Source organism: Lynx rufus, unplaced genomic scaffold (assembly GCF_022079265.1).
Source record: "Lynx rufus isolate CCGP_SWC_20201006 ecotype Redwood Valley unplaced genomic scaffold, mLynRuf1.p SCAF_23, whole genome shotgun sequence".
Lineage (NCBI taxonomy): Eukaryota > Metazoa > Chordata > Mammalia > Carnivora > Felidae > Lynx > Lynx rufus.
The window spans coordinates 12,415,658-12,429,528 of NW_025814838.1; the positions used below are offsets into that span (position 1 = coordinate 12,415,658).

Below are 13,871 nucleotides of genomic sequence, written 5' to 3' on the forward strand. Positions count from 1 at the left end.
AGTTTTAAATTCCGCTGCGCTTGTCTCTTTTAAGGAGCTCTGCCGCATGGAGTCAAAGACTGGAGCTAGAAGCAGTGACTCCCAGCAAGGCCACCTGAGGCTGGTGGCGCCTCCCCACAGAAGCTTGAGCGCTGCAGCGCCCGCACCCAAAAACTCGGGGACGGCAGAACCCGCTTACAAAACCAACCTGAAGTAGGTTACATTACTCTTCCTCACGGCCTCTTGTCTGATGTGAAGGCAAGCACGTGACCTTTTCCCTTCATGTGTTCCCTCCATTAGGAAAGAGAACCCCTGTCCCCGGAGTGTCACCAGCTCTCCTGTAGAGAACAAAGAGAAAGAGGAGACTCCGTTCCAAGTGAGTTACCCATCTGCTTTCAGCAAGCTGATCACGTCACGGCAAGTCAGTCCCCTGCTCGCAGCACAGTCTTGGTCTTCTCGGTGAGTCCACCTGCTTGATCGTGGCGTACTTGCGTGCAGTAGCAGGGATGATGACACGATGCTGGTTCAAAGGAACTCCGGTGACGCAAGTGCATGAATACAGAAATAAGAGATGAGTCCTCCCTCCTTGTCCTCCAGCCCCCCTTCCTCAGGCCATCTTAGCTTACGATGGGGGGCCGTGCTCCTCAACGTCTCTCCCCTCCACGTGGGAATCTGGGTAAGCAGAGGTCACAGAAACTTAACTCAGACTCCCTGGCCATGATGGGAGGCACGTGTAGATGTCCTTACTGTTTCCTCCTCACTTTGTCGTGTTGGGGAAGCAGCCCCAACTACACGTGCCCTGGTTATTCTTATTCACAGGGTAATTGCAGGGAGCCATTTGAGAAGCAGGAGTGGGGGGCAGTCTGTAGACCACTGTACTTACCCAAGTAACGCTTACCTTATCTAAGCTCTCCAGACTCACACTGAGTACTTCTGGAAGCTTGGAGGACAGGAGCCATGAGGCCACGTTGCACCTTGTGAACTCCTTCACGCATTGTATTTGTTGCGCTGAGTTGCTGAAGGCTCGCTCCAGAAAGTGACTTTGGATCTGCAAAGTTAAAATTAAAAATTCTCATAAAAGACTACAACACGTGAGCGACAGTAGCATTTTCAGAGCCAGGGAGAAGTTAAATGACTTTTATTGGTATTGCAGGCTAATTCACCAAGAATCAACGCCCAGAGTAGAAAATGAATTCACCGGGTCTGCCTCTAATTTCTGCCTCTAGTTTTAAATAATCCAATGAAAGAATATTTGGTATGAAATTGTGTACTGGTTGTTAATAACAGGTCAATAGGTAGTACTTTTGGAAATAAGTCTAAATCAGTGTACATTTAAGATAAAAATACATTTGAAAACGAAATATTCTGCTTGGTTGCATTACAGAAAGCTGTTTTTATATATAGCTTCAAACAGAGCCTAAGTGATTTAAACTAAGGAAATAGAATAACAGTTTTTAAAAATACTCCACTATGTATGTTTTAAGCAGGAGTATGTCTCCAAACCTTTTAAACAGAGCGTCCCCACTTGCTTTCAACATTGCAAATTCGAGCATTGGTGCTGACAGCCCAGACCCGTTTGCAAATGGTGCTGACATCCAGATCAGCAACATCGACTACAGATTATCCCGGAAGGAGCTGCAGCAGCTTATGCAGGAGGCATTTTCTAGGCACGGCAAGGTAACCTTCTCACCCCCTCTTGCCTTCCTTTTACCCTTTGCTAGCGCTTCAAGTCGGGAGAACGTAGTTCAACACACGTAACCGCAGCCAGGATAGACGTATCACTGAATGAGTTTGAACTCCTTCCTTTTTCCTGTGGTCTGCTCACGGTGATGCTGTACTTGTAGTTTTTAGGGCGTAGCCCCGGAGAGCAGGAGACCTAGGGGAGAGGCACTCGTGGTCACGGGCACGGATTTAAGTAGCACTTTGGGAAATGAAACTCTGATGGATTTTACTTCACTCTGGCTGCTAAAATACAGAAGTAGGACTCTAAAGTAATGTTGGCTGTTTTTGTGAGTATCTTACTGTGTCTGATGGGGTTTTTAGGTGCCGTTTGCTAGAAGTGCACCTATTCCAGGTGATTAAAATGGCTATGCCCCGGGTGTCTGCAGGGTCTGGAGAAGACCCCAAGGACTCCTCACACATTTTGGCTCCCGAGCCTGCATCAGAGAGCTGTGCGTGCCAGAGCACGCAGGCAGGCCGGGCCGATTTCACGTCTCTGAAGGTCACCCAGTCCTGGTTCACTTAGGTTTTGCTTGGCAGAAGCGTAGCATTCAGACACGTTCCCTCACAGAAGCACGGAAGTCCACAGACGTGTTCCTTCATAATTCACCTTCAGGTTGAAGCTGACAGGGTTCGGGGTAGACCTAGCATTCCCTTTTCCTTTTTACTGCTGTAGGTGAAGAGTGTTGAGCTCAGCCCCCATACAGATTATCAGCTCAAGGCTGTTGTTCAGATGGAGAACTTACAAGAAGCAATCAGTGCGGTGAATAGCCTCCACAGATACAAAATTGGCAGCAAGAAGATCCTGGTCTCACTTGCCACAGGAGCTGCTAATAAATCACTCTCTTTACTGAGGTAAAAACAAACCATTTATTTCAGGAAATAACTTCTTGGCCCAGAAACAACTTTGGAAAAAATAAAATAGATTTCATCACATTCCCAACCCTCTTTGATGATTACACACGCAGCAATGTTTATTCTCAGTTGTGACAGAACTTAGAAAATGAGCTGGAAGGTAGCAATAAGCTGGTTAGAATAATTCAACTCTTACTCAAGTCCACTACTCAAAGGTGAAGTACAGCTTAAACTTGGCAGGCGGTTAGGAGTAAAATAATACACCGCATATCCAGAACAGGTTCTAAAAATAGTAGCCCTCTACAGTAAATGTTTATAAGCCTGGAAAGTCTGAAATGTTCCCTTCAAATCTTAGGAGAAGGTGGGTTTGTCTGTAGAGGGTAGATCTACAAAGCTGCAAGCTCTCAACCTGCAGATATATCCTTAGCATCAAATAGACACTCAGCTCTGTAAGTCTGCCTTCAACTCTGTCAATTGTAGGAATCTGGTGGTGCTTTCATTCTTAATGTGCTTTGATTCTTCTTCGGCTTTCCCTGTTTTGGGGACAACTAGTAAAACAGAACTCACTCCTAAAAATCTGTTTAAACTCTCAAAGATCTTTTTCCGTAACGTGTACTTCACCATTATTTTAAATTATGTTTTTTTCCCCTAGAATAAAAATAATAATGCTCATTGAAGAAACTTTGGAAAGGTCAGAAATACAAAAGAAGCTGGGGGGTGGGGGGTGAGGCGTGGTGGGAATCCATAATCCTGTGGCTCGAAGCCAGTCATGCAACGGTTTGCCTATTTGTTTTCTTCTGATCGTTCTTGGCTGCCTTTTTTAAAACTATAGTTGGGATGATATTGTATCTGCTTGTGTATCCTCCACTGTGGGAATTCTACGTCCACGTCTGTAACACGTGACACACGACGTGGCAGGAGCCATTCAAGCTGTTCTGCCTTTTTTTTCTGTTAACAAGGTGTTTGTCTCATTTGAGCGGTCAGTGTCCTTCTGATACACAGGTGTGAAAAGTGCTCTGCTTGAGTCTGATAAAAATCCCAGTGTCTGGCTTTATATTCTTTAATCACCTTGTCCCTAAAGTCATTTTTTTTTTCAAGGTTTTCCAGAAAATAAATTTTGACATACCAGAAACTGGTAAATTTATGTTGTGTATACAGTTGACCCTTGAACAGCTCAGGGGTTAGGGGTGCCAACCCCCCCATGCAGTCAAAAATCCCCATATAACTTCTGATTCCCCCAAATCTTAACTACTAATCGCGTACTGTACTGTTGACTGGAAGCCTTTACTGATAATGGTAACATAAACAGTTGATTAACACCTAGGTTGTATGTGTTATATGCTACGTTCTTACAATGAAATAAGCTAGGAGAAAGAAAATGTTTCCAAAATCATAATGACGAGAACATTTATAGTACTGTACTGCATTTATCGAAAGAAATCCACATGTAAGTGGACTCGTGAAGTTCAAACCCATGTTATTCAAGGGTCAACTGCACATTGTGTTAATCAGTTTTATGAACTCTGTTTTTGTTTTTGTTTATTTTTCCGCTCCCTATGAACTGTGTTTTTAAAATACCACTTGGAAATCCTCTGTTGATATCGAATGACATCTGTTTTCTAATTGAGTAAAATTTTGTTTTACAGTGCAGAAACAATGTCTATTCTTCAGGACGCTCCTGCCTGCTGTCTGCCTCTTTTTAAATTTACAGATATCTATGAAAAAAAGTAAGTTAGGTTTATTATTATTTTTTTCATTGATCTGGTCAGTACTGATTGGCAGCTTCCAGAATTCCTATATTAATTGGTGATTGGCATAAATCTCTTGAGGAAAAGCTGTTGAGGACTATTTCCAGCCTGGTGGAGGAAATGACGTAAAGACAATGGTATCGAGATTCACGTTTCTATTTTAACATACATTTTAAAAACGTGTTTCATTTTTAATAAATTTAGACCTCAGTCCCTAAAGCTGTATGTTTTTCCCATTGACTGATTCGTTTTGCTCATCACTGAATGAACATTTTCGAGCACCTTCTAGGCTGTAAGCTCTAAGACAACAAGGACTGGATCTGACTTATGACCATCTCTTCAGGACCCAGAGCTTAGTAGATGCTCAGGAAGTATGGGTGGTATGGAAGTCTAGGGGCACCCGGCTGCCTCAGTTGGTGGAGCGTGTGACTCTTGATCTCAGGGTTGTGAGTTCAAGCCCCACGTTGGGTGTAGAGATCACTTTTAAAAACAACATCTTTTTTTTAAAATTTATTTATTTAAATTGAAGTTAGTGAACATACAGTGTAGTCTTGGTTTTAGGAGCATAACCCAGTGATCTAGCACTTACATAGAACACCCAGTGCTCATCCCAACAAGTGCCCTCCTTAATGCCCATCACCCATTTAGCCCATCCTCCCCAAAATAAAATCTTTAAAAAGTCTGAGCCTCTGTGGAGAGTGCAGAGCTGGGAAGACACGATCCTTGTCCTTGAGCTTATGTCTGGAAGGGAAGAGGAAATACTCGTAAATCATCACATAGAACAAAGAAAACTATCCCCAAGTGAGTGAGGAGGAGAAAATGCTATAAGGATGGAAAAAACAAAGAGCTGGACTGTTCCTCTGAAGCCCCGGAGCCCTGAGTAGTGGCGGAACAACAGGCCATGTGGTGGCGGTGCAAGCTGAGATGGAATGAACAGGGCAGAGAAGGACACAAAGAAGGGACAGTGCTGTCCCAGTCCTGGGTCCAAGCAGATGCTGTTGGAACACCGAAGTTTCAGTTGTCAGTGAAATAGGACATTGTGACTAGTTTTATGTAGCAGGCAAGGTGGAGAGGAGAGGCAATTTGATTCTGAGTTGTTTTGTCCTGGCGGACTGAGAGGATGCTAGTATGGTTAAAACAGAAATAGAAAATAAAGCCTGTCCAGAAAGTGCAGTGAGGTTTTGACCTTGGCTTGGACATGGGAGATAATGAAGATGTGACCGTTACTTTCCTAAAGGGGATCAGGAGAGGCAGGGGAGCAGGGAGGGAGTGAGGGGAAGCCAAGAGAAGGGCAGAACTGGATGGAATACCACCTGGGATGGGAAGCAGGAGAGAACCAGGAGGTGAGGGTGTTACCAGGACATGCGGGGATGGCTGGCGTCATTGAGGGAGCGGAGAATGTGGCATGGGGTTTTGGGGGGAGGGGAGGAGGAAGCCGCTGGTGACTTGAGAGCCATCCCTCCCGAGTCCTGTGGATAAAATCCTGGAGGGAAAAGGATATGAACTCAAATCTGTCTGCCTTCCAAGCCTGTGCCTTTAAGCTCCCAAGTATGAAAGATACACACACGGTGGGGGGATGATTGAGGAGTCCAGTCTCAGGAAGTGTGGGTCTCAAGGTTCAGGAATAGGTGAGGTGAGGGAGTAGCTGGAAAGGAGCCTACCTCTTCTGAGGTAGCAGAGCAGAGATGGGGAGGGGTGGTACAGAGGGATTTCCAGCTTGGGGAGTGGAGTCAAAAGAGGTCATGTCAGATAGCTTTCCATCTGAGACAGTGAGGTGAGGTCATATGCAGCAACTGCAGGGGTTCGAGGGTTAGGTAGCAAATGACATAATGACTGATGGGCAGTGAGCCAGAGGTGACTCAAAGGAAGTGCCAAGTGTTACTGGCTTGGGAGTGAAAGAATTTAGAGTAGAATTAATCCCATCTTACTTTTGAAGAGGTGGAGGAACCGTTCTTAGCAATAGCCCTTTACTTAATCAGTACAGGCGTTTCTGTGTAATCAGAGAAGAACATTCCAAGTCAACTTCTGTCCCCTTATCCTTGCTTTTAGATTTGGACACAAGTTGAACGTGTCGGATTTATATAAGTTAACAGACACGGTGGCAATCCGCGAACAAGGAAACGGAAGACTGGTGTGTCTGTTGCCCAGCAGTCAGGCCCGGCAGAGCCCCTTGGGGTCTTCGCAGTCACATGACGGCTCCTCGACAAATTGCAGTCCAATTATATTTGAAGAGTTAGAATATCACGAGCCTGTCTGCAGACAGCATTGCCCCGATAAGGACTTCAGGTAGAACCTCATTTCCTTCTAGAAATAATCCTTGTGTATAAGGTCCTTGAACGTCTGTTAGTTACCTTGAAGACCTTTTAGACCACTGAGAAATGTCAGCTAACTGTTTTGTTCTCTTTTCTGTAGTGAACACGAATTTGATCCAGACTCCTATAAGATTCCTTTTGTGATCCTCTCTTTGAAGACATTTGCGCCCCAGGTTCATAGTCTTCTGCAGACACATGAGGGCACCGTGCCTTTATTAAGGTGAACATGTCAAAGCCATTGAGATATGAGGCCTTAGTTCTCCTCTTTCTAGAAAGTCTGCCCTCTGCCCACACCTCTTCCCAAGCAAGTATTATAGAATGCTTCATCCTAACATTTTTAGCACCTTGCAGTCAAAGTAGATCTGAAATAGGATCCATTCACTCAGTACTTGAGCAAGAAAATTTGTGCAGATTTTTAGAAACATAAGCAATGAATAGGAAAGCTTGTTCTCCACAAAGACGAGATTATTGTAAGTGCTGTACTACAAGTGCACACTCGTGCTAGAGGAGGGTACACAGCCTTCAGCCCCAGGCTGCAAAATTTGAGAGAGAAAAGCCACTAATGCGTTGAAGCAGGTAAATCACTGACTGAGCGCCCAGTTGCCTTATTTTTAACACCCTCTGCTGGGAAAATTGTCTAGGAATTTCTGGTCTCATCAGACTGCATCAAAGAGGTCAGTGCCACAGTGATTGTCTCCCCTGCCTCGGACCTTAATTCTAATGTTCAAACCCAGATCCTGGGGATTTAAACAGAAATTACTTACTTGTGGATACATTAAGATAGAGATTTCTGTTTAGCAGGTGCTTTGCTTTTCCATTATTGTAATTACCCTTCTTTTTCCCCACTTCAGCTTTCCAGATTGTTATGCTGCAGAGTTCGGTGAACTAGAAATAGTGCAGGAAAATCAAGGGGGTGTTCCCTTAGAACACCTCATCACCTGTGTTCCAGGTGTAAACATCGCCACTGCACAGAATGGTGTCAAAGTGGTCAAATGGATTCACAACAAGCCCCCACCTCCAAACACAGGTAGGAGGCAGGTATCGGATGTTTCTGAGCCACCACCTACTAGGAGAGGAGGCTGTTGGCTTTTTTCTTCCACAGCAGCCCTGTTTGCCAAGCACAAAGCACTGTGGATGTCTCCTTTGATCTTTTTTTTTTTTAATGTTTGTTTATTTTGAGGGAGAGAGAGGCGCATGCCCATGCACTCGAGTGAGGGAGGGGCAGAGCTAGAGGGAGAGAGAATCCCAAGCAGGCTCCATGCTGACAGCTCAGAGCCTGATGAGCCCAAGAACCGTGAGATGGTGAGCTGATCCGAAATCAAAGAGTCGGATGCTTACCCAACAGCCACCCAGGCGGCCCTCCTTTGATCTTTTAAAAACTACCCTCTAAAGTGCTGAAGGTTTGGCAGAACAAGACTTTTGGGGAGTACCAGCATAAGCTATGTAAAAAATGTAAAATCCACATTTCACAATGATGAATCTCTTTAGCCCTACCTAATTTTGTGAGACTTTTTGGCTTGTCAGTTGGCTAGCCTTTTAAAAATAGTTTCAGGGGCGCCTGGGTGGCGCAGTCGGTTAAGCGTCCGACTTCAGCCAGGTCACGATCTCGCGGTCCGTGAGTTCGAGCCCCGCGTCGGGCTCTGGGCTGATGGCTCAGGCCTGGAGCCTGTTTCCGATTCTGTGTCTCCCCCTCTCTCTGCCCCTCCCCCGTTCATGCTCTGTCTCTCTCTGTCCCAAAAATAAAATAAAACGTTGAAAAAAAAAATTTTTTTTTAAATAGTTTCAAATAGTTGAAGGAAATCTCTCTAAATGCAGATTTACCTGTGAAATTCATTGTGGTCAACATTTCTGACTTTGATAAATCTGAAAACAGATTTAGCTGTTAGTATAAAAGACCAGGAAGTGTGAACCTAGATTTGGGTGGGTTGCTGAGTTCTGGGCATCCCTGAGTCGCAGGTGTCTAATCCCACGACCTGTGAACAGCACTGCAAATCGTTGCCGCTATAGGCACATTTCCTTCTCTTTGACCCTAAATACTTCCTCCCTTTCTCTCCCTCTATAGGAAGAAGGGTGAGGTAAACCAGGGAAGGAGAAAGATTGGTAGCAACGCTGCTTGCCACCTTCTCCTGCCTTTCCCCTCAGCCCTGGCCCATGCAGGCTCCCGGGCCTGTGCTGTTTCTCCTTCCTCCTGTGTCGTTAGCCTGCCAGTGTCTTAGAAAGGTTTTTGTCTGCTTATACTTTTATAATGAAAACTTTTTCTCAATTACATGGGCATTCAAGAAAAATTTCTTTCTTACTCTTATATCAGCTAGTTTTACATTGCTGCTTTCCATGATTTTCTGGGTAATGTTTTCAGCTTCCACATGGGTTAGCTCGGCTCTTCTGGGCTACCTGCTTGCTGACCATCTATAACTTTGTTTCTGTGGGAAAGTATGCTCCGCAGGACCAAGATGCAAATGAGTCGTTGAAATACAACAAGTTTATAAGGTGGAAACTTGCTGTGGAATTTCACTTCTGCTTTAAGTTAACACTATGCTGAACTGTGCTTTGACTACTGGACTTCGAGAAATAGTGGGAAAACATCTGCCAGCCCATAAAGAAGTTGGGCTGGCCCATTGATTATTATATAGAACCTGAATATAGATGCTGAGAAGTAAAGAGGCCCTTTGGTCTCATCTGCGTCGTCATGGGTGAGCTCAGGCGAGCGAGTGCAAGGTTAGTTACCTTTGTTTCAGAGGTGAGATCCCACTTTATATCTTAGGAATGCTCTCTTTTTCTCTCCCTGTCTAGATCCTTGGCTTCTGCGTTCTAAAAGTCCTGTGGGTAACCCCCAGCTGATCCAGTTTAGCAGGGAGGTGATTGACCTGCTAAAGAGCCAGCCGTCCTGTGTCATCCCAATTAGTAATTTCATCCCGTCCTACCACCATCATTTTGCAAAGCAGTGCCGGGTATCAGACTATGGATATTCCAAGCTGATAGAATTACTGGAAGCTGTGCCTCATGTGTTGCAGGTAAGGAAAGTTCAGGAATTATTATTATTTTAAAGACGAGAATGTTCCTCTGTGGCTTTGGCTACCTCAGCCGAAGAAATGGGTTAGCTGGTAACCTCATCCAAGATGGCTTCTTGGTTTTTGCAGAAAGCTGTGAGTTTCAACTTAAAGAACGAACTCCTTAGAGCCCTGTCAAGTGTTTTTCTTCTAATCTGTGTAGACTGACCTCCCTTCTCCTAACCCAGAGCTCTCCAGGGTTGTTCACTCTTACAGAGGAGCTGCCGAGAACACGGGCTTACCTCTCGTAAGTGAGTGAAAGACGAGCTCCTGGGCTGGAGCCTCATGTTGGTTCCTAAGGAATCTTTCTTTACCTGTTAACCTAGACTATTATATAGCTTCCTACCTGTAAAACAGCTTCCCACTTGTAAAATGGCTTGGAATACCTTAGCTGTCTTTTGTAGACAAAATTAGTTGCTTTTTGTGTCCGTATTCACAACTATTTGAGGAGGGGTATGAAGGGCAGACAAAAAGGGGGTGGGGGGTCCCAGGCACTTGAGCAGATGTTCATTTTGAACATCTACATTCTGTTGATCTACATGTGTTTGAAAATGCAGATATCACACATAAAGGGGCTTATTGTCTGAAAGCGGTAACAGGAGAGAGAAAATGCCATCAACCAGAAAGTCAGTATGTGCCAAGGTCTTACGAGTATAAATAATCAAAGTGTTTGATTTACAGATCCTCGGAATGGGCTCCAAAAGGTTGTTGACCCTTACCCACAGGGCCCAGGTGAAGCGCTTTACTCAGGATTTACTAAAACTTCTCAAATCCCAAGCCAGCAAACAGGTCATTGTGAGGGAGTTCTCACAGGCTTACCATTGGTGAGTTGATGAGAAGGGGGGGAAAAATGAAAGCAAATATTTTAAGACACTTTTTCTTCCCACAAATCTAAAATAATTACCTAACGTTTTCTATTTAACATTCTTTTGGAAAACTTACAAAGTTTATTTAGCAAGTGATATGTCTCATTCTTTACCCATTTCCATGGTTAAATTCTAGGTGTTTCTCAAAAGACTGGGATGTCACTGAATATGGTGTTTGTGAATTGATTGATATCGTATCAGAGATTCCAGACACAACCATCTGCTTGTCCCAACAAGATAGTGAAATGGTGATTTGTATCCCCAAAAGAGGTATGTTGACCTTAATGTGCTGAAGACAGTTGCATATCTCGGTGGTTATTTTAACATGTTATCACATATCCTTTTCCCTGCCCCCATGGTTCCTGCAGATTCCATGGAAGGAGCAGTGTGAAAACTATATGCTGTGCAGTGGATCGTAGGTTCCTTCAGAGCAGGGAAGCCACTCACCAATAAGAAAAGCTGGTTTTTTAGAATTTAGAATTTAGAATTTTCCCTCTAGGGGGAAGAGGGGCATAACCAGCACTTTGCCAAAATGGCTTCTTCAGCCTGTCTATGGCTGTTGACACCATAATTATCCATCTGAGAGTCGGTTACCATGGCTCTTGCTTGACTCTTATCTTTAACTGAGCTACCTTACCATGCACTCTGGAGAAGGAAAGAAGGCTCAAGCAAATGTTTTGCTTTATCGTTCATATTTTGGCCACTCTGGTTGAGGTCTGGGAGCTAGGGTAGGTGAAATTACATCTATCTACTGTCCTCTTCTCCCACTGTTACTAATCGGTGATTCTTAACCTGTGTTCCTGCAGAACACTGATATTCATGAAATTATGGCACTCCAGAGCTTTTGGAGTGAGTAATGTCAGTCTTCTGATTCTCATTTAAAAATCAATAGAGGGGCACCAGGCTGGCTCATTTGGAAGAGCATGTGACTCTTCATCTGGGGTTATGAGTTCAAGTGTCACATTGGGTGTAGAGGTTACTTAAAATTTTTTTTTTTACATCTTTTTATTTTTTATTTTTTTAGAGCTTGTGAGCAGGGCAGAGGGGCCGGGTAGAGGGGGGAGAGAGAGAGAGAGAGAGAAAGAAAGAAAGAAAGAAAGAGACTCTTAAGCACGTTCTGTGCTTAGTGTGGAGGTTCAGATCCCACAACCCTGGGAACCTGAGCTGAAATCAGGAGTCGGGTGCTCAACTGACTGAGCCACCCAGGTACCCCTAAAAAAAAAAGAAAAACTTCTAAAAAATTTCTTTTTGTTTTTTAAACGTTTATTTATTTTTGAGAGAAAGAGACAAGCAGAGGACAAGCAGAGGAGGGGCAGGGAGAGAGGGAGACAGAATCCGTGAAGCAGACTCCAGGCTCTGAGTTGTCAGCACAGAGCCCAACGCAGAACTCGACCTCACAAACCGTGGGATCATAACCTGAGCTGAAGTTGGGCGATTAATTGAGCCACCCAAGCGCCCTAAAAACTTTCAAAAAAAATTACATACATAAAAATTAATTGAAATAAAAAGTGAAATGTAAGCTTTTATTGCCCTGTGTTTTTGTTAAACTTTTGTTGCCTGATACTCTTTCTGCTAACAATTTTAACTGAAGGTCAGAAGAATAAACAAAGCATGTGGCTATTCAGAAGTGCGAGTTTACAGAAATAATTTCTAGGTTATTTTTACAAGTACAGAGACCTGTCATGTACATGCTCGTACGTGTCAGGCTCCTATATATGGGATAGGGGTGGGGGACAGGGAGCTAGAAAAAGTATGTCCAGCTTGCAAGGTGAAATTACATGGATATGTATGTATATTTCACTGTGTACCATAATAGTTTCCTGGCCTCCTGGTATTGTGTCCTTGAATGAGTTTGAAAACCATTCTGCAGAGAGAGCATATGAATGTGCTTGTCTTAGGCTGTGTGCATTTGGAAGGCAAAGATGATACCTCTTGTAATCTGTACATAGGACTAACTATACCACTAATGTTCAACACAAATCAATGGAAGATTGTGATGACTGATCAATTTTTTTTTTTTTTTAAAGAGCGTACCCAGGATGAAATAGAAAGGACAAAGCAGTTCTCCAAGGATGTTGTTGATTTGCTGCGGCACCAACCTCATTTCCGGATGCCCTTTAACAAATTTATCCCCTCTTACCATCACCACTTTGGCCGGCAGTGTAAACTTGCATACTATGGGTTTACTAAACTACTTGAACTTTTTGAAGCCATACCTGATATTTTACAAGTGAGTAGAGATTCCAATGATATTTTTCTAAACAATATATGGGAGAATTTTTTTTTTTCTCTCAGGCCTCTTTTCCTGGGAAGTAAGTAGTTAGGAAATAGGAAAACTTGAAATATTTTGATCAGAGAAGCTATGTTTTTGGCTCATTAGTATTTCAAGGTAAGTGTGGGGTTTTTTTTCCCCTTCAATGAAGATAGAAACCATCTTCAAATTTATTTTAGAGTAATTATTGTCAAAAGATGAAATAGTTTGATTCTTTTTAATAGTTTGATTTCTTAAATGGAGTGTTTTTCCATTAGTGCCGTATTTTTCAAGTCTCTTAGGTTGGTGCTGGGGACGAGTACGCGAGGCGATATGAATGCTTAGCTGTTAAGCCGTTGCTAAGTTAAACCAGATTTTTGTTGTTAATTTCATTAGCATTTGTGTTTTTTAAAATTTATTTATTTATCTTTGAGAGAGAGCGATACCAGAGTGCGAGCAGGGGAAGGGCAGAGAGAGAGGAAGGGACAGAATCTGAAGCAGGCTCCAGGCTCTGAGCTGTCAGCGTAGAGCCCGATGCAGGGCTCAAACTCACAAACCAGGAGATCATGACCTGAGCTGAAGTTAGACGCTTAACGGACTGAGCCACCCAGGCACCTAAAGTGCTTTTAAAATTCTTCTTGGGGCGCCTGGGTGGCTCATTCGGTTAAGCATCTGACTTCAGCTCAGGTCCTGATCTCACAGTCTGAGTTTGAGGCCTACATCAGGTTCTGTGCTGACAGCCTAGAGCCTGGAGACTGCGCCGGTTTCTGTTCTCCCTCTCTGCCTACCCCTCCCCTGCTCATGCTCTGTCTCTCTTGCTCTCAAAAATAAATAAACATAAAAAATTTTTTTTAAAAATTCCTCTTGTGGGTGGTCAAAGACACATTACTTTGTTAACCCTTCTTTTTAATTTTTTTTTTTCAACGTTTATTTATTTTTGGGACAGAGAGAGACAGAGCATGAACGGGGGAGGGGCAGAGAGAGGGAGACACAGAATCTGAAACAGGCTCCAGGCTCTGAGCTGTCAGCACAGAGCCCGACGCAGGGCTCGAACTCCCAGACCGCGAGATCGTGACCTGGCTGAAGTCGGACGC

General features: G+C 43.8%; 1 protein-coding gene across 6 annotated transcripts in view; it reads left to right on the top strand.

Moving 5' to 3' along the window:
• The window catches only part of MARF1 (meiosis regulator and mRNA stability factor 1), a 40,075-nt gene that overhangs the window by 12,325 nt on the left and 13,879 nt on the right, over positions 1-13,871 (top strand). For 3 of the 6 annotated variants that reach the window (XM_047087116.1, XM_047087119.1, XM_047087117.1), the window contains exons 9-20: positions 35-192; positions 280-438; positions 1,464-1,656; positions 2,375-2,553; positions 4,200-4,280; positions 6,351-6,587; positions 6,714-6,833; positions 7,465-7,640; positions 9,404-9,624; positions 10,342-10,484; positions 10,663-10,796; positions 12,554-12,756. In XM_047087116.1, the coding sequence (XP_046943072.1) occupies positions 35-192; positions 280-438; positions 1,464-1,656; positions 2,375-2,553; positions 4,200-4,280; positions 6,351-6,587; positions 6,714-6,833; positions 7,465-7,640; positions 9,404-9,624; positions 10,342-10,484; positions 10,663-10,796; positions 12,554-12,756 (2,004 nt within the window). The remainder of the gene's footprint in view (positions 1-34; positions 193-279; positions 439-1,463; positions 1,657-2,374; positions 2,554-4,199; positions 4,281-6,350; positions 6,588-6,713; positions 6,834-7,464; positions 7,641-9,403; positions 9,625-10,341; positions 10,485-10,662; positions 10,797-12,553; positions 12,757-13,871) is intronic. The other 3 variants (XM_047087118.1, XM_047087120.1, XM_047087121.1) reach the window with 2 other exon arrangements.